Below are 25723 nucleotides of genomic sequence, written 5' to 3'. Positions count from 1 at the left end.
CATCTTTCTGTTCAAGACAGACTCAATCATCAGTAATTACTGTGTCCTATCTGCCCTCAACTTCCATGCCCATGTGCCTTCCTTTCTGCATGCTCATCTTCTTCCATAGAGGTGGTTATCCCTTCTTGTTCTGGCTAAGTGGACACAAAAATTATTTTGACATTTTTCTAAATTATATTTTTTAAGGAAAAAAAAATCTGAACCCCAGTTCTATTTCTATTAAAGTATTCTGCTCCTATGAGACTAGTTCATGTAGTCCCATTTAGTGTCCCTGCCATGCCTCTATCAAAATAAAAAGGCTTTGAAAGGCTGTTCAGTTATGTGTTCTTATTACATGTTTGGGGATAAGCAATGAAACATAAGCTGGAATCCAGCCCTTAGAATGAAAAATTCCCATTCTTATGTGGGAGTAGCCTACATGAATGAAAGCAGAGACTTATAAACACTAATCTCTCCATTACAAAGCTTATTTGTAATACCAGTGACTATTCAGTCTCTCTGACTATGTATATACATTTTATTTTTTTTTTCCTTCAGGTAATGACAGAGTCCTTCGTTTGTGGAATCCTGCCATTAATATTAGGCCTACAGGGAAGCTATTAGGACACAAACATAGTGTTGTGGAAATTGTGACCAATGAAAAAGATCAACATGTCATCAGCCTTTCCTCTGCAAAGGTAAAACACTTTTCTGAACTTCACGGAAGTAGGGCTGGAAGAAGGGTCCAGGGAACCACAGGCCTGTCAAGCCTTACCTCAGTGCCCAGCAAAGTTACAGAACAGGTAATCGTGAAAGCAACACTCAGGACAACCAAGGGATCAGGCCCAGCCCGCATGGGTTTAGGGAAGGCAGGTCCTGCTTGACCAACCTGATCTCCTTTTATGACCAGATGACTCACCTAGTGGATGAGGCAGTGGATGTAGTGTACCTGGACTTCAGCAAAGCTTTTGACACTGTCTCCCATGGCATTCTCCTGGAAAAGCTGGCAGCCCACGGCTTGGACAGGGGCACTCTGTGCTGGGTTAGGAACTGGCTGGAGGGCCGGGCCCAGAGAGTGCTGGTGAACGGGGCTGCATCCAGCTGGTGGCTGGTCATTAATGGTGTCCCCCAGGGATCAGTGCTGGGCCCAGTCCTGTTTAACATCTTTATCGATGATCTGGATGAGGGGATTGAGTGTACCCTCAGTAAATTTGAAGACAGCACAGAGTTGGGTGGGAGTGTTGATCTGCTGGAAGTTAGGAGGTCTCTGTGGAAGATCCAGACAGACTGGATTGATGGGCCAAGGCCAAGGGTATGAGGTTCAGCAAGACCAAGTGCCAGGTCCAACACTTTGGCCACAACAATCCCATGCAGTGCTGCAGGAGGGAGACAGAGTGGCTGGAAAGTGGCCCAGCGGAAAAGGACCTGGGGATGCTGGTCAACAACTGGCTGAACATGAATCAGCAGTGCCCAGGTGGCCAAGAAGGCCAAGGGTATCCTGGCTTGTATCAGGAACAGTGTGGCCAGCAGGACCACGGTAGTGATTGTTGCCCTGTAGTCAGCACTGGTGAGGCTGCACCTCGAGTCCTGTGTTCAGTTTTGGGTCCCTCAATTCAGAAAGGACATTGAGGTGCTGGAGTTTGTCCAGAGAAGGGCAACAGGGAAGGGTCTAGAGGGTAAGTCCTGTGAGAGGTGGCTGAGGGAGCCTGGAGAAGAGGAGGCTCAGGGGAGACCTTATCATTCTCTACAACTACCTGAAATGAGATTGTAGTGGGGATTGGGCTCTTCTCCCGGGCAATCAGTGACAGGACAAGAGGAAAGGGCCTCAGGTTGTGGCAGGGGAGGTTCAGGTTGGATATCAGAAGAATTTCTTCACAGAAAGGGTTGTTAAACATCAGAATGCGCTGCCCAAGGAGATGGTGGAGTCACCATCCCTGGAGGTGTTCAAGGAACAACTGGATGTGGCACTTAGTGCCATGGTCTGGTTGACAAGGTGGTGGTCAGTCAAAGGTTCGGCTCAATGATCTTGGAGATCTTTTCCAACCTAAATGATTCTGTGATTCTGTGAAAAGAATGTTATATATGTAAGTAGGAATCTAATTTTGAGTAAGTACTTCTGATAGTAATTGCTTATCAGTTTGTTTATTTTAATAGAAAGGCAGAGTTTAGCTTAAAATTTCCAAATTATTTTATATTTAGAAGCAAGACTAAGAATTATGTGGCATATTTTCTTTCTGAATGTGACAAAAGAATACTTACAGCAGTAGGTATTAATAAATAATATAATAAATAATAATTTACATATTACTTTGGCAACTGCCAGAATTAAAACATAACCTGTACCCAAATGCTTCATTCAGTAGTGATCACCTGCAAAAACTGCCTGCAGTTTCTTTTACCCTTCTTCTCTGCCTCCCAGCCTACTAAAAATCCATAGGTATTTTTCTGACACTGATGTCTCTATACATCATGTTCAACTATTGACCTCTTTCTAAACAGTGTTTTTCACAAGGCTTACTGATCCAAAGAATTGTCCATGAAGACGAATACTAATAAAACCAGTAATACCACTTCTTTAACAAAATATTGCAACATTCTGCTGGAAATGGATAAGTTATTTTTATCCTTTTAAGTTATTGGTGGAATCATGGCATTGGTGATTTATTTCATTTGTCAGAATAAGGCTGTTCAGGAAAGAATAAAAACTTCTAAAAATATGTGCAAAAATAAACGAGAAGCCCGTGAAGTAGTTGTGAATGACTATGGAGCTCTTTCAAGAGTGGTCCAATGCAATATTTTCAATATTTAGCATTACTCAATATTTCCATTAGCATCTACAGTGATGGAGTAGAGAGTGTACATACTAAATTAACCAGTTGCCCAAAGTTGGTTAAAGCTGCAGGTCTTTAGCAAAAGTATTAGAGTTCAGAATGGTCATTAAAATTGAAGATATGTTCAATAAAAAATACCTCTTACAAATCAATAAGGAGCTAATTTAACTATTCAACTGAGATATTCATCTATCTCAAGGAATCCCAGCATTTTGTTGGGTCATGCAGAAAATATTAGTGAGCTATTTATCCTGCTCGTGCTGCTCCTCTGCTGTAATTGCTTACCATTGCCTCCCTGTGGTGCCGATAAATACCACATTTTCATGTCTTTAATTCTATTCTTAAAATAACCCACACTTTTCTGAAAGTACTACTAGCTGAAAATAAGTCATCATAATTTCCCACCTTCACATAATCCTGGAGCCATAATCTTTCTCCCTTCCTCACTCCTGTATATCTATACCTGTCTGTTCTGTAGGTAACTCTGCACTTTTGCTACAGGCATACATTACTGCTGAATTGAGGAGGGTTTGGACAGATAGCCTGCAAGCTGTACATGTAGGAATAATGGATTAAGACATAAGATATGACTCAAGGGGAATGAATGAATGAACATTAGTACAGTTATAGAAAAGCAACTAAGAATGAAGCCCCTAGGGCAGTAAATGTAGAATATCTCTTGAGGTCCTTTCTTGGCCCTTACTGTGATTCACTATGATGATTCAGAGTAAAGCAAAATCTATTTTAAAAGTCTCCAAGTACATGGACACCTTATCTTAACTAAATGTGGCTAAGTTGTGCCAATGACATCAGTAAGATCACTCATACATGCCAATGAACATATTAATTAAAAGCTAGCTATGTATGTATCTTTAAATTGTGCAGTGAGTTATAAGGCAGAAATTACACTTCTCAAAAAATAAAAAGAAATAGAAAAGAATTCCTAGACTTTTAAATGTCAGATAAATCTTGTGGCCATAGTGAAAATTATATCAAAAAAGAAGGAATCCATATAATGCTTCCAACCTAAAAGCACATTTGTGTTTGGATAGACAAGAACCAGGTATTACACAATGGTGTTCAACTCCCCAGGAACTTTTAACATTACTTTAAACAACATAAGTTGTTTCCACATAAAAAACAAAGACCAATTTGCTTTTCAAACTGCCTAGCTAGGAAAAATCAAAATAGTTTTCTATTTTGTTTTCATCTTTCAGTGACTGTGGTATAGGAGGCCACTGAAGCAAAACAAGGACAGTGTATATCTTCACTAAAAATAAGTTACAGATATATCAATGATCTCATGGAATAACTGTATCCAAGGGAAAAAAATTCTCTTCATATGTAGATTTTACATTAAATGTTTGACAGAATAGCAGAACTAGGGAAAAGCATTAATTAATTAATACTTTTTCTGAACATCCCCAAAGTTAAATTTAATCTATAATGTATCAGACACCCATATTCAAATAAAAGCTTTTTTATTGTGCCACTTTCATCTAAAATTACAGAACAAGCTGAAAAGTAGGGAGTGCTTTTATAAATTAAGATTTGTAATTGTTATCTTTATTACGTAATTGTCACATTTGAAGACTCAGGCTTATTTTATACTTTATGGCTATTTTTTGAATTATTGAAAAGTTTCTTGACTTATTGTAGAGATATTTTTATGCTATATAAATTACAAAGCTTCAAAGCAGCACCATAAAGGTAAACCTAAGACTAGTGCCCTAGGGAAATATATTCCCATGATAGCAGAACCTGAAGGAATGTTGTAGTATTTCTTCTGCCACTTTCAGGTTAAACACTGTGTTCTTTAGATAGATGTGTATTTCCCAGACTCAGGTACTCTTTACACTGTCAAGGCCTCTGTCAGAAATGAAGTAAATTTTTGTATATTCTATGTACTGTTTGGTTCTGTTTCCTTCAGGAAGTGATATGTGAATGACAAAAACATCATCCTCCCAGTCAAGTTTAGGTTTTCAATTCTCACTGGGCATAAATAGGCATTATTTCTTACACAGGCCACTGTAGTGAGAAAGTTCTAGTTTCACAGGTAGACAACCAGAGCTTCTATTAGAGAGCCAGGGGGAGTTAAAAAAAGAAGGGAAATTTTTAGACATCATACAAGAAGAATACAAAACTCCTTACATTTTACAGTAGACTGTAAAACTCTCTGTTAGCTGTTCTAAAAAGATCTTAAGAAATAGATAATATGCAAATCATTTATTAAACTTTCTTTTTGCACCTTGTAATCACAAGACATGGCCTTGGCTTGAGCCACTACTGTATTTTGTGAAATAACACGCATGTCAAAATTAAGAAACTATTTTGTATCTGTCCTCTACTTTCATCACTTCTCTTGTAAGCAGACACATGCTGCTGATATTCAGTGCTGTGGGCTTGTGGGTACTACTGGCATCTCACATCTTTTCTGCTGAAAGTAGAAATCTTAATTGCTAAAGGGGTAGATTATGTCTGTTACAAAAAAATATTCAAATGGTTTAAGATTAGGTAATATGTTAAATGTCCTTGCTTTGGTTACTGATCCATGGGTCAGACAGTGGGAAGGGCTGGGCAGTGGGAATACGGGATATTCATGAGAAATATATTTAGACAATATTTTTAGAGAAACATTTTCCCAAACCATTTTCATGTGTAAGTTAGATTGCATATATTGCACTTAACTTCTGGTTTTCTTTCCCTGTATTTGTAACACATAATTTCCTATGGTATGTTCCATGTGACTTTATGAAGAAGAACAAGAGTTAGTGTTGAATAGATACTATATGAGCTACATTTCTGGAGTCTAAATCCAAAGAGATGGAAAGCTACAAAACATAGTCTTCCTGACTGTATTTTAAAAAAATCTAATAGTTAGTCTTTTAATAATGAGTTTTCTTTGGTATATTTGGTACATGGTGTTAACTTTCTATATTAAAAAGTGTAAAAATGTTTTAAAACAAGGAATCAAACAAAAATGTGACTACCTGCTTTGGCCTCCTTTGACCTCTAAGGAGAACTGAAACTGAAAGACTGAAAAGCCATTCACAAACGTACTCACAAGAATATCTCTGCAGCCCACATGTAATCTGATTTATACTGCAGAGTTCAAAAGTAAGGGATCACATTGACTTTTGGTTTCAGACTTGTGCTGCAACACTTGTGCACTCTGAAGTAGTAATGGCTGAGTTAAGGGTTCAAAACCTGTAGTGAATAGTTTTTAAAAATACCACAAATGTTGCACATCTATTACAAGAGTATAAAGGGATTAATTTGATGGTATTAGCCTCAGTTCCATACTACAGAGCATTAATGTAAGTTGTACTTTATACAAAAACGTAAAAATGAACAAATCCTACACCATGGTCTCACAGTACTAGAGAAAAAATTAGAGGTCACTGGGGATTTGTATTACAGTGGAAGAGTAGTTTAGAAGATTAACCACCTTAGCATCCCAGAGCATGGAAAACAGAGTGGAACCCAGGAGAAGAGGAGGAAGGCATCAGTCTGTTTAAGGATATATCAAAAGAAACATCCCATGCCATACAACGATGAAGGTACAAAACAGATGTCTCCGTGAAGAGAACAGGATGATCATGCAGACCTGTAATCAAAAACTAAAACTTCATAAATGCAAAGAGTAGTCTTTATTTCTAAAGTGCAACATTAGGTTACTCTCAACTGCATGTTAGATTAAAGGCAATTAAGTTATTGAAGAAGTTTAGGAAAGCAGACATAAAAAAACTTATTATGTTCATCTTTAAGATCTCTTCAGCCATCTGTCAAAAATTGTAAATAGAAATAAGTGAAATATTTTTAACACAAGGGTCAGTATTAAGCACTGAGGGAGACTGTCCCAGTGACATGACTGAAATGAGGAAGTACGTTGTTGCCTATTTCTTGTAAGGCTTTTTAGGATACCTTTTATTTGCATTGTGCAAGCAATCGGTTTGACAGCTGCAAGTATTTCAGGTGTTTTCTGCGGCTGCAATTTTTGATTTTGAAGTCTGTTTTTAATTTCAACTCTCTGTGTTAGTCTTTTTATTAAGAAATATGACCACACAATAGCTTAACTTTTTTGTTCTGCGATGACTTGCAATATTTAAACAAACAAACAAAAGGCAATCTGATTATCTGGAGGTCCAATTGTTGAATACGACACAGATCAATACTTACACAATGTTTGTTTTATTTAAGTTATTTTGAAGATGTATGTTCACAGGACTTGCTTTTCATCTGTTGCTGGATGGTCTGACTGGATTTCAGTTAATCTGTTCTGACACTGCTCAAGTCTGTTCGGATGACTTAACTTGGTGAGGTAGACAGATTCTAGAAGTGCAGATTACTCATCAAGCCTTGGCTCTGGGTAAGCACTGCTCATCAATAACAGAACCATCTCTATATTATCATCACTGCATTCAGCACAAATCCAAAACACAGTCCCCATGCTATCCATTGGGAAGAAATTAATTCTACCCCGGCCCAAATGAGCACACTTCCCTAGATGAGTTGTGCTTGTCAGAGTAGAAACATCTGCCATCTGAGCAGTGCTGTCTTCTTGCAGCATCTTTTTAAATTTTTTTCCTTTGCTAGACCTCAATAGCTCTGCAGAGAGAGCACACTCACTTAGGTAACTTGTCAAAAGCAGTACAGCCCAGGACACATTGCACTGAAACTTGGAATTCATATGAATTGTTTTGAGCAGATTTTTTTATTTACACTGTGGCATTTTGGCCAGTATGCAATGCAGCTTTCTGGAAAACATTGAAGAAATCTCTGTGATATTTAATTTAACTGAAAACAAATTGTCCTGGGCCAGGATTAACAAAACAAACTTCTTATTATGACAACAATTAAGAAACTGTTTTGCAAGTTGAATTCAAGTGATGGTTTCATTTAAGAAAATAAGGATTTCTTTAACTATTTCAGCACATAAGCACTTTGTTTGCTCCACTATTATAAGGATTTCTTGATAGAAATAAGGCTATTAAAAATACTGAACTCTCCTATCACAAAAATTAAACTTTCTTTGGTTTATAGCATATGAATAGCTACAAATTAGGCAGAGCCGGAGATTTGTAAATAATTTCTGAATGACCTTTAGTCATATTAATTAGTATTTTCATAGTAGTGGCACTGAGGTAGAGCGGAGGGCCAAGGCAGGGATTGTCATAATTCCATGCTGCTGAACTTGCTTCAGAATAAAATGTTCCTGGAAATAAATTGGTTCTTTATCTTCCAGATTGTGAAGACCTTAAGAGATAACAGTGTGCGTACGTGCAGTTACCACTGCAGTCCACAATCATGTCTTTTTCTTCAGCCCTTCACTTAAGTGAATTTACTAGAAGATCTGATGTGATCTATGTGTATCATAGGACCATGCTCAAAATCTTGTGCTGAGATTTCCCACAACCACAATTATCTGTTAAATTATATGCCACAGACCAACAGGAACCACATTCATCACGACTATGCTTACAGTGTGTCTGTCTTTTTTGCTTGAAAATATTTCCAAAAAGTAACTAGTGATAAATTTGTCTGACCCATCCTTTGTCACTTCACCAAAACAGGGAGTCAGGTTTTCACATAACATGTGGACTCTTCACTAAAGTGCCAGCATATTGCAGTCATAGATTGAGTTATTGGCATAAAAGTAGAATTGTATGTATATAAACTGTAAATACAAATTTAAATTTATATAACTCTTTGGTTGGAATTCTGCAGAAGCCACTAAAGCAATTTTCAGGAAACATGTTTTCCAGGATGGCTGCAACAGCTTGTTCTCTTATTTTATGACTGAAATTTCATTGATATGTATTGTTTGGGAGTTATAAAAAGAGGAATGTGTTTCCCACTGTTAGAACTATTTTACACCTTTTTGCTTAGGTCTGGGGGAGCATGGAGTAAAATAATATGGCTTATTCAAGCACTAAAGCAACATTTTTTTATTGATGAGAAATGCTGGTAGAATATGTAAGTCCTTCAAAAAGTGCCAGCTTTGGACTTGAAATTACAGCTAAGAATCATCCTCAGATGCTTCAGGATGCACTAGACAGACAATGAACTACGGACATGAGTTGGATGTTTCAAGCCAGGGAAGGAAAGACCTGTGTAAAGGCACTTGATCTGTCTGGTTATTACATTGGCACTACAGCATTTTTCTACAAATACAAATACAAATACTCTATGTTCATAGAAATGGCTATACTTTTTTTTTAATGGGCCCAGTCAACTGAAGATTTACTTTTACAGAGTGGATGTTAATATGAGAACAATCTGTGGGTCAGAAAACTGACCTGATGCTCCAGCTCAGTTGAAAGAATGCTGCATAGGAAACCTCTGCTGTATTTATTTTTTCCTCTCCTTCCTGTCACTCTTCCCTTCATTGCCCTCTATATTCTCTGTTGTTAGTTTTCCCCTTCCTACTTTCATCTTGTATCATGAAGCATTTATTACTCCACTTTTTCATATAACAGAACTGTTTGAGTGCATTCAGAAGCACTGAGGGAAAAAAACCCCACTCTTAGGGACAGGGGCTATTAAACCTGGAGATGTGGTAGGAAGAAGGCCATTATCTGAAAGATGATCTTACAGTCTGTGGAAACAATAAGGTTAAGGCTAATGGCAGAGCCCAGACCTGACTGTACAGCCCTTGTGCTGAAGGGCAGTGGAGCAGCGACAACCACTCTCTCTCACTTAGCGCAGGCTGGGAATCCAGAACTAGAGCAGTGAAGGCTGCAACTTCATGTCTTGCCTGCTTGAGTTGTTAATGGAAGTCAGAGAGTCAAAATTTGCTACACCAGTGGTTTCATTGATTTTACTAGAACATCTTCAATGATGGGTTTGGTTGATTTAGGCTATGTAAGTGAGTCAGGTGAGCAAGATTTGAGCCTACAGTCGTCAATTCATAAAAACAAACACTTTTGTTGGAAGATCAGTAGGGCTAATGTAAGTAGTTTTTCTCTGTCTTTATACCACTGTACAGTACCATTTGTTAATGGCACAAAGCCTTTGTTTTAAATCAGTGAAGGGAATGTTCTTTGTTTTTTTTCTTTTTAGAAGTAATTTCATTTCTGGGAGCTAAACCAAAAGAGCAATGCACACCTTTAAATGTGGCAGGAAAGTAGTGCAGTAAACAGGGATTTCTCACATCTCCATTCTGGGGCATGTGAGGTTATTATTCCATTCATAATATCTTCAAAATTTCATGCAGCCAACATGATGCAACTACATAAACACTTCCCTGACAAAATTTTCCTGTCTAAAATTACTCTGTTATACCTGTGTTAGCTTTATTCTTACAGAACCTCAGGGCAGATTTTTATCATTTCAGGGAAGATAGAGGGAAGTAAGATATGTTATTAATTCTTTTATTTTCTGACTTTTGCAAATTAACTCAAACCTTAATGTTATCAGTCTCCAGTCCTCTCTATCCAGATCTGCTTAATTGCAAACCCGCTGTGCAATAACCCAGTGGGAAGTCATATGTGCGTTTTGTTTGTCTGGAACTGAGTAAGTGATTGTATCAGTGCCAGTTAGTGTGGATGTTTGTCTAACTTGTTTTGAAAGCACCTGACATTGTTTTAAGGATATATTTATAGTACAGTCATTTGTCTTCCTGAAAAATGAAAGCAACTCAGCTGGAAGCACAATGTTTAATTTATGTGAAGCCACTGCTAATCATGGCTGTTACTGGAATGTACTGTATATCAACAATATTAAATTTAATTTAGATAATTTGAAAAAGAGGCACTTGGGAAATCTGTTCCAGTCATTCTTCACAAAAATTATGTGACCACATCTATGTAAGGTACATTTTTTGTATACTGCTTTGAAAGCTAAAATTACCTTGCTGCTGTGCTTTTATTCTCTTTGGTTTATTTATTTCTCCCAGATATTAAGAATTTTATTCTCCTCTTATATTGCGTAATCCTTCAAGAAAATTTAATATTCTTCAGAATTTTCAAGTAACTCACTCAATTTTCTGTTATTTCCTCTCCTGTTTCCCATAATTCAAGTTACTTTGTGTCTTGGGTAGTCTTTAAAAAAAACCCTACATAATTAGCTTATGGAAGTCTCAAGGGATATCTCATTAACGTATATAAATATCAGAAGGGAGAGTGTAAAGAGGATGGTACCAGGATATTTTCAGTGGCTCCCAATGACAGGACCAGAGGCAATGAAAATGAAACAAAAGAGGTTCTGTCTGAACATCAGGAAACACTTCTTTTACTCTGATGAAGACCAAGCACTGGCACAGGGTTCCCAGAGTAGTTGTGAAGTCTCTGGGACTTGGAGATATTTTAAATCTATCTGGACATGTCCCTGCTTTACGTGGCCTCGCTTGAACAATGGAGTTAGACAAGGTGACCTCCAGAGGTCCCTTCCAACCTCAGCTGTTCTGTTATTCCATGAAAAAGTAAAATTACTTCAAAAACTTTGTCTAAGGTGAGAGAATCATTCTAAGACTGGCTGAACATTGGCAGAGGGAACCTGACTATTTTGTAGCTCTTCTGATCCAGGTGTTCATGGGCAGCCACCTTTCTGCCCTACACTTCTTGCTTCCTGTTTCTGACCCCCACACCATCTAAATGTCCCCTGAAACTGTTCTTCAGAAGTCTTGAGTATTATTTTATTTTTGCAATAGTGGTCAGCTATATCTGTTGTCAGCACAACACGCACACAGAGTACAGAGACAGACATACAGAGCCTTTACACGCTCTCAATAGCAGCACCCAGTAAATATCCTTCAGGCTCATTACTATGTAATTAGACTATTGCATATAACAGTTTGATTTCTCTCCAAGATCCATTCATGTTTGAGGAAAGTAACTTCATATATTGCCTGTTTAATCATACTATCAGATGAAGTGATTTGAAATGTTCATAATTTTGAACTTTGCCGAGTTACTATCTCTGTAAGGCACTAGTTATAGTACAGTCTACTGCACCACATTGCATTAACACACTTACAGCTAAATCCTCTTTGCCTTAACCTCACAGGTAATCCCATTGACTTTAATTTGTTCCTAAGTCTTCTTACTATTACAGGGAGTTGCAGCACTTTGCAGGATCACCTTCAGGGATCACAAGACACACATTGGCACTCTCTGCAGATAACTTATTCTATTAAATAACTCAGCAAGCAGAACTGAATTTTGACATTCATGCCTGGTGATTTTTGTCTTGGAGGGCTCAGGTGTCATGTATGAATTTGTAAATTTTTTCACTTAGACCATGGAGCTTTCAATGACCCCCTCAAACAGTTGAACAATGTAGCAAATAGGGGCAGATAAACTAAAGACTTCAACAGAAAATCAGTTTTAATTGTTGCTTGCTCTTCCTGTCTATGCTTACAGTGAATGCTGTGGCTAATGCAACTTCTTTATGCCCCAAGAGTGTTTGGATTTCAGATTTTCCTGCATAAGTGTGGGGTTTTTTTTCCACAAGTAGGCTTGCATAAAGACTTGCAGCATCACCATTCTGTGACTGAGAAAAGCTGACTTCTTCAAAAAACAAATATTCCTTAACTTACAAAAAGCATCAGCATGATGTGAGAGTTTGGAAGCACTACAAGAGCATTACCATTTTCTTTAGAGAGTTGTCAAGGTATTTTCTGCAGAGCAGTGTTTTAAAGTCACTTTCTTATTCTTAACTAGCAGTAATTTGAAGGGATTATGTTTTGGCAGGGGAAGATGGAGGGCCAAACCTGGACTTCCTTAGTCCTTCCCTATCTCAGTTAATTACAGTGGAGAACAAGAGGATTTTCTTCTTCCAAAATCAAAGTGTATTTTCACAGTGGCATCCTCATAACAACCCAGCAGGAGATAAGTGTTCCTGAGCCTAAACTTTATTGTACTAAGAGCATATAAAAGATTTATTTACCAATTTTTTTCTGGCCCTATTTCCCTTTTTTTTTTTTTTTCATTTTCCCTCTGCTCTTCACATTTTAGTTATTAAGATGAACCTTTTTCTCTCTATCTCTGTGAGTGGATTAAGAAAATTAGAAGAGAAGTGTGTTGCTGGTTTTACATGCTCATAAAGCATAGGCTTTAAAGCTGATGGAAAGGATATTTCAGGCTTCTTTTCTATGTTCTGAGTTTTAGAGCTTAAATAAAGGTGGTACTCAAAAGAAAAGTGTTTATGAATGCAAATATACACATTTAAATTTTTTAAGGGATCTCAGGAGGCTTTGGCAAGAACCCCCACTGAATTCTGGAGGGATTTGGTTCCCAATTTCTATTAGTGTCTGTGGAAAATCCATCTGTAAGTATGTCGTTTTGCCATTGGGTTGAAAAATGAACAACACAAGAAGAACATCCCAGAACAGAGGGAACTGATCCAGACTGCAGTCCTGGGGACGGTAACAGCATAGTTTGCTGAGGCTGTTGCAGCCAAGACAGGAAAGAGATGCACCCACTGAGTGCCAGTTACTGACTATGGGAATAAGGCTGTCCACAATGTGGGAACACAGGCAAGAATCCCTGCTCTTCTGCTCTTAAAAAGGTCTCTCTGTGGGTCAAGGCCAATCCTGCTAACAACTAAACCAAACCAAGTTTTCATTAATGTAATCTACTGTTGTAGATATAATGTTGCTCAAAGTATAGCTCAAATTTTCCTGTAAGGTGGAAACAGTGGGTTGTTTCCAAATGCACTTGAAGCTCCTTCTTTCCACACTCCTTTTCCTCCCTAACATGTGTTGTTTGCTTTTATATAGTCTACTTTTTTATTTCAGAAGACACAGTATTGAAGCATTTTGCCATAAAGAATATGTTTTCAGAGGTCCTCAGGGATTCCTGGTATTTCTCAGGCTACTGGGGGAAGTTCTTCAGTAAATAAGTAGGCCAGTAAAGTTACTGTCAATGAAATGCTCCTCAGGCAACTCCCCCCAGTCACCTCCTAATTTCTAAATAAGCATACCTTTTGTTGCCTCTCTTCGTGCATGAATTCATGCACAGTTATGTGGGCTGGTGCAGATGAACAGCAGTGACATCGTATCTCAGGGTGGGAGATGTGGGAGTTACTCATGTGGAACACTGGTTTATGTAATCTCCCCATCCCTGCCCATGGGCTGGGAAAAGGAGGCAGCCATAAGGAAGGAAAGAGATTTATGAATGCTGTGATGTGTCTAGGTTTTTTGCTGTCACTCTAAATGACTGCATTTTCTTAATGTGGTACTGGCATTAACAGCTGAACAGGCAGCAATAAATAGTGCAAGAGGCTTTTACTTATATTCATTTGTGCTATAAAAACATTTTCTCTTCTTATTGCTTTGATAAAACAACAAATCCATATTTCACTTACTGATCAATTTAACTCTAATAGTCCATGAGACTATTAGAATCATCTTCACTTTTACTTTGTGTAACTTCACTAACTCTGTAACAGATCTGGGAGATGTTTATGGAAAGGTTATTATATCTCTGTTCAGTGATTTATGATTTTCACCTGACTGTAATATCTCCATAGATACCTACTTCGGATTAATCTTCAGCTCTTACGCCTGTTTTTACATGCTCTAATTGTGAATGTACCAGAATTGAGCTTGGTGATCCACCTGCAATATTGCCTTAACTTTCTCAACTTTCATCACTGATTCTTCTTCTGGTTTTTGCTGGTCTACTGTCAGCAAGGGTGAACAGCTCCATATTTTTTTTCTATTCAAATGGATTTCCTTTTTCAAGTCTTCTCAATGCCTGTTTTACTTTTTGTATGCTTTAGAAATTGCATGTCTGAGCAAACTCCTGAAATGTAATCGCAAGGACTGATCAGAGGAATGTGATGGAAATGATTCTTTTGACTCAGTGCTGTCTCAAAGAAAATTTAATCTCAGTAAGAAGATATTCAGAATCCTTTCTTTTTGAGTTTTCCTGAAAAAAAACCCCTAAATAGAGAAATTTTCTTCTACTTAACATTCTGAAACAATCATGCATGAATTTCTCTCTGATGCCAGTGTTTAAACACTGATTGATGTGTCTCTTTCTTCCTTTCCTTTTCTGAATTTTGCTGGATCAACTGTAACATCCTTTAAAATCAGGTTATGACTTTTGTAAATGTCCACAACACTCAGAATATTGATAAGAGCATTGTACCAACATGCGTCTTTGTGTTAAAATCCCAATGTGCAGCCCCACCTGTAGTAGCATAATTGAATGAATCCAAATAAATTGCACGAATGCCTATATAAAAGTCACCACAGTTTTAGCAGGTAAATAAAAATTGCAGGCAGATGTGATGACAGAATAACTTTTGAGAGAATAGTAGGGTTAGTTTGCAGGGAAATACACCCCACTGAAAGCCATGGGATCTGAGAAATTAAATCATGGATTCTTGCAATATTACAGAACCACAAAATCACAGAATATCCTGAGTTGGAAGGGACTCACAAGGACAATCAAGTCCAACCCTTGGCACTGCACAGGATCATCCCTCAGAATAAACCACGTGCCTCAGAGTATCATCCAAACATCTCTTGAACTCTGTCAGGATTGGTGCTGTGACCACTTCCCTGGGGAGCCTGTTCCAGTGCCCAACCACCCTCTGGGTGAAGAATCTTTTTCTAACATCCAACCTAAACCTCCCCTGACACAACATCAGGCCATTCCCTCGGGTCCTGTCACTGGTCACCACAGAGAAGAGCTCAGTGCCTGCCCCTCCTCTTCCCCTCATGAGAATGTTGTAGACTTAAGAGCAGTTTGCATGGGATGTCAGTAAGTTCAATACAGCTTTTGAACAGGAAGGATGAATAAGCACTGCTAACATACGATTGTTGATGAGCAATTCAAGAGTTTAAACCAGGTGCTGTGTTTTCTGTTGAAACTGAAAGTAAGAACAAATACATATAATTCCTCTAGTGCTTCTCAGAGGAAGGTACCCTGATTGTGATCGGTAGCGTTTTCCTATGTACAGCACAAGAATTTTAGATGCATAAAATTGATACTCCTGCAATATATCCTGATCCTGATTTTCTCCAACATCTGCTGTCAGTCAAAAGTTTCAGGAATTTCTTTATCCAGAACCCTCTGAATTTATCTGTGTACTGTTGCACAGCATTTCATAGTTCAGTTCAAATACAAGTTTTTAAACAACTGGCATTTATCTGTATGTGACTGAAAATTATGACACAATGGAGACATCTTATCATTAAGAAGTAGAACCAATTCTCATGAGATCTGGTTCTCCTGTGGACTTACCAGGTCACGATTACAAAATTCAGCCTTTCTGTGCCTATTATGCTTAGTAAAATTGATAAAGAGATACCTCTGATATTTGCATTGTTTATTTTGGGATGTGCCACGCTTAACAATGTGATTTTTATTGGAAGCTATAATATTACTGTCATAGAAACAAAACATAGTTGACAATCCAATCAGGATACACTACTAGATTTTCTCCTCTCTCTCTCCCTCTAGGTTTTTAGAGTGTGGGATGTACAAACCCTTGCACCGCTGCAGGTCTTCCATGATAACCAAGGGAGTCCTGCAGAGTTGGATACCTTTCCCATGGTATTCGACAATGATCATGGCATACTTATCACTGGTATGTTATTGCAGCTGATGTGTGAGAGCATGCCCCTTCTCCTAGAATGCAATTTCCTTTATGGTGATTTCCTTTCCTTTATGATTGCATACAACTGAACTTGAGTTCAGGAATAGGGCATACGAGAATATAAAGAATACTGCAAGGCAAGGGTATTTGCACATTAAGATCATTTTGAAGTGGGGTATATCTGGTGTTTATTTCAATATCAAAATATGCATTAAAATGTACAGCATAGAAATTAAATGCAAGAACCAAAGGAAATGAGAAAGACTTCTCTGAAGGAGAGGTGAGCCTCCCATAGCAAAACTAAACTACGGATACTGCTCTATAGACTTTTCATTTCTTGAAAGTTACTAAGCTGCTGGTCTTCCCCTAACAATTCCTCTAGCACCCTCCTCCCATTTGGAGATCAAAACAGCAACATAAAGTCTCTGTGGAGCCCTCACTAGTATATTCAAACTTCTTATTTAACTCAGTAGCTACAGACAGCCCCACAATCTGTGGTGTCAACAAATGTACTGCTCGACTGAGGAGGAATAAAATATTGTGGGAACTCAATCTGAGGGTTTTGGGCTCTGTTTCCTGACTATGCAGGAGGGAGCCTGGAATCTCTGAGGGACCAGACCTTTGCAGTTGTCACTAAGGATGTTAGTCTTCTGTATCTAAGACAGAGACTCTTGAAACCAGAACGGTTTGTCTGCCCCAGAGACGTAGTCACTGAAAAAACCAGCTCTGAACTTCTTCTGGGGCTACAGAGACCTGAGTCATACCAGGAAAACAAGGTAGTTGTCTTTGGAGACAGATTTTTCTGTCCTTGGATTAGAAACAAGGCACAAAGCTTGCAAAGTTTGTCAAATCTGAGAAGAGGAATGTGAAACATTTTATTTTCAGTGAACTGGTAGTTTCTGGTGAATTTTTTGATCACTAAAGGATACAGATACTATCTGTAGTTCAAATTTAAGTTAGTGAGATTTTAAAGGCTTAGTAATGTAGGGAATATAAACAGATTAATCCTTGACAAAATGAGGTAACTTTGCCCTTATAAATAATGATTCTGTAAGTGCCTAAATATTTGTAAAAATCTGGTCCTGAACTCTGTTAATGGTTCCATTAAAAGCCTAAGCGAATGTCTCCTTGCCCCTGAAGACGGCAAGAGTCTGAGCCTGTATGTGAGCAAATTAATTCTCATTGACATGTACCTGGCTTTACAGAGGAGATATTCACTTTGTAGTTCACTAACATCTATAAATCACAGCTCACCTTCATGCTTCATTTGAATTTTGCCATAGCTTTCCTTCTGTGCCTTTTTCTAAGCTGCTGGCCTCTGTGCCTGGATTTACACCAAGGATTAGGCAATTTCATCCTTTGCTGTGTATTCACTGCTACTCCTCTGCTGGTAGATCAGCAGTGATACTGGAGCTGCAATGGGAGAATGCATGTGCACTCTGGCTTAAGACCATTGTACAGACCTTGTCCTTTCTCAAGAAAGGTATTCTCAAGAAACAGAAAATATTCCTCATCCTCTTCAGAAGAATGCAAACGAACCCTATGGCTCACATAAAATCCTTTTATGTCCAGGGAAAGTAACTGATACTATGCACAAAATATATATTCTCACTTCTCTCACCCTGTGCAGGTTCAGATGTCATTGATATTTATCCCCTAGCTAACGTGATAGAAGATACAAGACACCTCCCACAGACACATGAGAAAAGCATCAATGCTCTGATTTACAACAGGGCTCTTCACCAGATTCTCACCATTTGCACTGAGTCAATACTGAAGGTAAGTGTAAGTTGTCACCATTTATACTGAAAAATAAAGGTCTCAGCTCTTTTGTTTCAAATAATTTACTGGGCAATTTGACAAGTTATTAGTGTTTATTCTTCTAAGTGTTGGTTTTGTGGCTATTTTTGACTTCCAGGGAAGTGGTAGCCATGATGAACCCTATTTGGGTTCAGAAGCTCCAACTTCTCTTTTTAACAGTGTGACAGTGATCATCAGAGGTATTGAGAACCTGTAGTTTTCATCAACTGTTGCTAGGTTTGATGGCAAGATTTGTAGGGAGAGGTAGCATCTTTCGTTGGACCAGCTGGTAATGTGTGCCATTCCTGGGGAGAAAAGCTGGTTCGGTTTATACTCTCGGTAAAGACATTATTTATCACCATAAACCTTGCCTTCCTTAGACCACAATGGCTACACCATTACAATTACAAGATAGTTTGGGGCATTTGGTGCTGCAGAAAATCAGATGCAGACAGTGCATATGAAATCAGTGGCTACTTCATAAATCCAGCTGAATCTGAGCTATCCCACCACAGCGAACAACTTTTTAAGGCATTGCTTAAATTTCTGAAAGAATTAGATAATGACCAGAGATAGTGCCTATATTTTTGGAACAAATGTTTATGTAAAGTCTGGTTTTTATATTCAGCACAGAAATTCTAACTGAAACCATCCTTTCTAGTTAGATTTCTTTGCTTTTGCACTGTAAATACTCATTTGATTTAACATCAATCTCTCTGAATTGCCAAGGGTCTTTCTCACAGCATACATACTAAACAGAGCCTCCCCTTGCCTGAATAGCTTCTCTGGGGACAGGGATATTTCCAGAGAAAATACACTAGTGTTTCAGTCAAAGAACTTGTTAGTGTGCTGTTGTAACAGATGTTACAGAGGTGTGAAACAGAGACCACAGGATGTGAAAATTTGCTGTTGACAGTAATCTCTCCCATTACATTGGAACACATTGTGCGACAAGTTTTAGAGGATATATTACAAATAATTATCATATTATTTTTTCAGGTCTGGGACCTAGAAACGGGATATCAAATATATCAAATTGAAGATGCACATGGGGTGAATACTGAAGTGACCTGTGCAGCCATTGAAATAAATGGTTTTTATGTTGCTACTGGGGCATGTGATGGTAAAGCAATTAAATAATTACTACATTTTTATTACATTTTTATAAATGACATACTACATGAGCAGACAGAACTCTTTGTCTTGACAGCAAAATTAGTTTTGAATGCACAGCTGCCAGTCTGTGGAAAGGGTGTGTGTGGGGGATCTTGGCTGGGTTTTATTTGATAGGTGTTTCATAGAAAGGTGATTTTTGGCTACTTGGGCTCTGGTACTTTGATAGCCTATTGCTCTCTGGAATACTGTCTTCAAAGCTCTTGATCTGAAAAGTTGTTTCCTCATAAAACTAAGGATCTAGATCTATAACTAAATAGCTGCAGATGAAGAATGGGAGGTTTTAAATTTTCTAGTATCTATGCTCAATTTTATAGTATTTGCAGTCACTGAACACTAGAAGATAGATTTAGATAGATATAGATATGTTTCCTAATTTTTCACATCTGTTGTTTAGGGTGCATGAGTTTTAGGTAACATGACAAGACCTTTCCAATAAACAAATGCAAACTGAATTCTGCAGGAAGCTTTAATAATTTTATGACTTGTTAACATGACTGAAAAATTCTCACATTCAAATGTTCAAGAGTACACACCTGAATTATTAAAATATATAAAATATATGAAATCTACCTCACATGAAGAGGAGCTGATGGCCTTTTCCACACAGCACATTGGCTAATATTTCTTGTTTCTGCTTGGGAGCAGAGATTGCACCCATTATGGATCTTAAGTGCACAACAGAAGGTGAATGCTGTCAAGTCTTACAAAAGGGAAGTCATATATAATAATTTCATCACTTAAGAAAATTCTGTAGCTCCTTCTTCCCAGTAGCTCTGTAGGATAAGTCCAGCAATCAGGTCTCTCTGCTCATTGATGTAGCTCAGAACTTGAAGTCTTCTCACACTCCTCTTGCTCTCTGATAATGTTAGCCAGAAACAGAAGTAAGCACAAGTCTTTTATCCTGGGCTGCAGAACAAAATAGACATGGAAAAAAAGATGGAAAAATGGAGGACGTAGTGGTAGAGATGTTTTCTTATGAGTTTTTTTGTCCCTAAGTCTGCTTTGCTAAGAAACACACATGCTGTTGCAATTTTTGAAAGACCAGTAACCTAGCTCTCAACCTTAAGTTAGATTTTCTTTTTTCATGTCTTCTCCCTGTTTGATCTTATTCAAGCTTCTGACTTTGAAGCACAGGTTATTGATGAAAGTTCATTCCCTTTTCTACATTTTGTCATCCCTGTGTAGGAACAGTGAAAATTTGGGAGTTTGAAAGTGGGCAAGAATTTAAAGCCTTACCTTTGGCTCAGCACAGCGAAGATGAGCATCGTGTACTGAAGATAGTCTATCTGAAGGCTGATGAGAGTCAACATGCACTTCTTGTTTTGGAGAAGACAGGGAAAATGAAACTGATTCAGGTTTTTCAAATATACTTTTTTTCCCCCTAATTTCATTTGGTATCCCCTAATTTTTGAGGTAAAATAGGAGTTTTTCATTAATTAGTAGATGAACTTTTAGAAACTGTCAAGGAACAATCTAGTTTTTCAATGTCATCAAATTAGCTTTCTGCCTTTCTGTCTAGTGTTAAAATGTTCATTAGTCCATTGCTGGTTTTCAGCATTCTGATAATTTCTTTCCTTGCATTTGCTTTTTCATTTGTGATTGAACTTTCAGTAGTTACAGACCCTTTATGGCTTTAAAATATTGCTGTTGTTACTATATATAGTTTTTACCTTATTTAAAGAATTTCTAAAGAGAATATTTTGGTGAAAAGATTATTTTATTTTCTTTTTGTTTCAAATTACTAGGTTAAGACAGTGGCTTCTTAGGAACTGATACAAAAAACCACAACAGTAATAAATCAGATTGACTTGCTGGGCTTCATTTTGAGCATCTACTCTGTGTTCCCTTCAGCTAAAACTAACAAGATGCATTTGCAGCTTATAATAATTATAGTTTCATTTCTCAGACAAACCATGTTTCTGTGGAATTTTCTGCCTCAAATTGGAATGTTTTACTTGGGACAAAATTCTTCTGAAACTTTAAACCTACTATGTGCAAGGGAGGAAAGGCTGTTGGGAGAAGCAATAACTTTTGGACAAATGATACATTTTGAGAAAAACCATACAGGCTCTCATCTCAGTAAATAATTTATCCTTTTGAGCCTCCTGCTAATAAAAAGCTGTTTTATACAGGGTTTGCTTATGCTATTCAGACTTTTCTGAAATACTCCATCACACCAATTACTTCCCAGTGTTATTACTGAAATTGTTAAACAGTTCATTTACTGTAAATGATGTAAATGTATCCCTTGACAAACAGGTTGGTGAGGAGTTGAATGTCCTTCAAGTCTTTATGAATCTAAGTACATTAATACTGTTTCACATACTTGCAGATCTACGTTTTTCCACAGATGTCTCTGTGATAATGAGAAATAGAGGTTTTTATTAGCATTTTAAAAGGCTCCAAATATAGTAATTAGCAAGGTAAACTGAAGTAGCAGCCCAAAACATTTTATCCTTTGCAGGAATCTACTACAGATCTCTCAATTTTTAATCCTTTCCCAGAGATGAAGGATTTCTTGCTTGATAAACTTAGTATTACAAAATTTACTAAAATCTTGAAATTTCTTCGTTCTGGAGCTCAACACACCTATGAAAACTGTAGAAAACCTAGGGAGCTGATTTCAGTAACACTTCTCAAAATGGGCAGAAATATCAATGTTAGAGTAGGTACTATTTCTTTTATTCAGAAAAACTATCAAAGTGACTCCCAGTTGCCCCTAGCCACAATGGGGAGGGATCAATGATTTGGGGCTGTAGCTGCACTGTGGCTTCTTCTCTCAAACAATTGGAACAACCACCAGTTTTGCTGGATGTTTTGGTAGGTATGAACTGGAGAGTAGCAATGTTAATGAAATAAGCAGCTATGAATAAAAGACAGTTTATTTTAAAGAGGTAGTTAAACTGAGTAAAATTAACAGCTCTGAACTCCGTAGCTGCACAACGTCTAATATAATAGCAGGTAATTTAAGGTGAGCTGGAATATCTCTGGATGAAACTTCAGTTTGCATTGTAGGCCTATTCTAGTTGATACCTGTAACAGTTTTTGTAATTTGGCACAGAAAAAAAGCTTTGGATGTCCAATGACACAATTTTTTTTTATGAATAGAGAAATCCTTTCCTTCCTCTTTCATTAAGTCAGTTATTTTAATAGGGTGACTCAACTCAAACACATCTACATGTCGCATGGGTGCTTCCTGATGCAGTGTCTTTTCCACGAAGGAATCCAGTTGTATATCTGTTGCTGAAGCCTGACACCTCACAAGATTTCTTTCCAGCTATTCGGCTTCTGTCTAACATCAGTTCTCTGAGTGATGATACACAGGTGAGAAACGCTTCAAAGTTCCATGTCATTTACAGAAGATTGGAAAGTAAAATGTTTATTGTGCCCCTAAGGATGTCATGTTTTAGCAACAGGTTAAGAACCGAATAAGTATTCCCCATTGTGGCCTCTTCCAGCCTTACTCATTTGATGATTCCGTAATTTTCAGTACACTGAAATAAATGCAAAAAATAAATCATGTTAAGAAAGGGACTGTTTCTAAAGGCTATATCTCCCTAATAACCCACTGTGTGATTATCACCATGGTAACCACAGGAGATGTTCTGAAAATAAACTTCTCATTCCTGTCCAATATAGTAAGTTGATGTTCTCAAATAAACTCTTCTAGAAATGAAATGCCATTTATACTATAGCTAGGCTGACTTTCAGTAACAGTGGCACACAATGATCAAGTTGAGTATCAAAGTGATTCCATTTACTCTTCTTACAGCTTTGGTAAAATAAGATGTCAAATTTATGTTTCAATGGTTGACTGATTTAACTTGAATAGTTCACAAGACTTAAGTCCTGTTTTGTAAAATTTCACTAACTCTGTGACAGATCTGGATGATGTTTATGGGAAAGTCATTATATTTCTGTTCAGTGACTTATTCCTTTAACTTTTATTCCATAGATACTTACTTCTGATTAATCTTCAGCTCTTACACCTGTTTTTACATGCTCAAATTGCAACTGTGCTGTAAATAGCAGGTGAGGTTGGAGTCCCTGTTCTCTACAGCAGGGAGTCTTCCAATATTAACACTCCCTGCTTCCTTCTGGTACTTCTGTGTAGCTCAAATGTAGTAGTATTAGAATAGCATCCAAAATGCAATTGTTGTAGACACTGTCTGTTTAGGCATTTTGTTAATTTAACAGTTAAAACATTTTGCTTTCTAGAGTCCACATTGCTCCTACTCACACTTTTCTTTTAACTTTCTTTGTAGAGTTTTGTACCTTCTGTGGAAATTAACTGTTTTGCTGTTTTAAAAGCAGAAGGATGGAGTTTGATAGCTACAGGAAGTGCAAATGGTGAAATAATTTTGTGGGATTTTGAATATGGCTCTGTAAGATGCCTGTAAGTTTTGCTTTCATGGAGGCCATTTGATCTCCATTATTTCATACAATCTTTCCAAATGGCATTATGACAATTATAAGATGCCCAAATATAAAGGGTGATCGACAAGCAGGACTTAAAGTAGCAATTTATGTTGGTCTTCCTGCCTTCCACTTCAAAGTACTTTGCTAGCTAGTCCTGACAGTGCAGGTAGGAGAAGTGATCAAGAGAGAGAGTCATTTGGGGAAGGGATTATGTAATTAAGAACAGTGTTTAACATAATTCAGCACTGCCACTGAAGGAAACTCTCACTATGTCAATCACTCTGTCATTGATTGGAGGCTGCTACTCAGCTGTAGGAACATCCTTATTTTGGAAGTTTTTGTGTTTGGGAGGACAGCTGGAAATAATGCTATTTCAGATGATAATGGCAGATGTTCTACATTAGCAGTGTCACTGTACATACCTAGAAGACTAGAAATTACATTCAATGAGGAGAAAACTGATGTGATTTTGGAGGTTTGAGATTAAAAATCTTTCACAGAAAGTGACAAAGACTGCTCACTCTTTGGATGGTTCCATTTATTCTTATGCTACATTAAGCTACTACATAAGTAAGGAGAACAATGGCAGTATTTCTGGTTAGACTGAGTGGAGCAGCATGGAAGTATTCCTGTGCTGATGAAGGAACACATGCATTTTAAAACCATACAAAGTCAATATTTAATTGTCCTACCCAACAGTTTCACAACATCCTTAATGTGTAAAATTGGCATGTTTGTGAGAAAATGAGCTGAGCCTTTCTGTACCATGGGAAATAATCAAAACTTAACTGCAGCTCTGACTCTGGCTCTTACTTTGCATTTGCCTCCCTATATATGAGGCAGGCAATCCATATGGATACATGGAAGACACAAAAGTCAATGCTTTGTAAGGAGAGTTCAGATGACTGTTTGAATGCTGGGAACAAGACACTATGCTAACATTAACTTAGCTACTTAACTTCAACATAAGAGACTTTATTTTCTCTTCAATACTAATTCTCAAGAAAATGCTTGCCCGAAAGAAATTTTCGTCATTCCATCGGGTATTTGTTTTTCCTGGCAAAGGCACATTTTGTACATGCTCTTTGCTGATAATAATCAATCATAACTGATTAACTAATTCCGAAAAACTGTTTAAAATTTGGGTGATACGTATTCTGGGAAATTAAAAGGTTAATGTTTTTAACTACAAATTAAGTTAGAAACGTTTTCTGGGAACAATACACAACCTATGTGACATATCCTGTACAAACATCTTTATTTTCAGGCGTGAAACTCATGAACACAGCCAGGATTCAGTTTTTCAAGAATGTGGAGTCAATGCCATGTTATTCCTTGTACACGGTGCTTTTACTTCCAGGTAACTCTGTGCATTTTATCTTCCTGAGGGACAGGCAGAGTCACTTAGAATTTTGTTGCAGTAAACATGTGTAACGTTTGTCCAAGATAGCTGATTTAAATTGAGATTTTATTTTTATTTAATCAATTGAAGTTCAGACAGTTAGTTGGCTTTGCTATCCTGAAACCTTTGTAATGCTTATCAAACCATATTACATGTTCTTTCTTCCACTCAGACATCCTTTTGTTCTCTAAATGACCTCATAAGTCTCAATTCTGTTGAAAAATTCATCAGAAGTTAGGTTTTGCCAGGTATCAGTTTTCCTGTGTACTGTAGCTTCATTTGCTCTTATCTCTGTGAGATAATTGTGTGGCAGCAGGCTTTTTCTTTATAATATTTTTTCTTTATATGTATATTCTTATATATATTCTTTATATATATTTATTTCTCCTTTTTTTTTAAGAGACAGGCAAACTCATTGAAGTTTGTAGCTTCAAGTTTAATCTTAAAACAAACTAGAACCTGTCATAGGCTAGTAGTGTTGGATGAAGTAAAGAATTTTAGACAAATGTGCTCATGTTGAGAGAAAGGCATTGCACCTGCACATAACTTCAGAAGTGCTTGTCTT

At 37.5% G+C, this 25723-nt stretch overlaps 1 protein-coding gene across 1 annotated transcript in view; it reads left to right on the top strand.

The window, feature by feature from the left end:
- Window positions 1-25723, top strand: part of WDR64 (WD repeat domain 64) — a 65398-nt gene that overhangs the window by 25224 nt on the left and 14451 nt on the right. Inside the window, exons 10-17 of the mRNA XM_050315190.1 lie at window positions 538-677; window positions 16226-16352; window positions 17992-18140; window positions 19161-19284; window positions 20523-20692; window positions 22491-22661; window positions 23603-23733; window positions 25024-25116. Coding sequence (XP_050171147.1) covers window positions 538-677; window positions 16226-16352; window positions 17992-18140; window positions 19161-19284; window positions 20523-20692; window positions 22491-22661; window positions 23603-23733; window positions 25024-25116 — 1105 coding nt within the window. The remainder of the gene's footprint in view (window positions 1-537; window positions 678-16225; window positions 16353-17991; window positions 18141-19160; window positions 19285-20522; window positions 20693-22490; window positions 22662-23602; window positions 23734-25023; window positions 25117-25723) is intronic.

Source organism: Myiozetetes cayanensis, unplaced genomic scaffold, assembly GCF_022539395.1.
Source record: "Myiozetetes cayanensis isolate MyiCay16 unplaced genomic scaffold, myiCay2020 scf2-11, whole genome shotgun sequence".
In the NCBI taxonomy this organism is placed as follows: Eukaryota; Metazoa; Chordata; class Aves; order Passeriformes; family Tyrannidae; genus Myiozetetes; species Myiozetetes cayanensis.
This window is presented reverse-complemented; position numbering and strand designations above follow the sequence as displayed.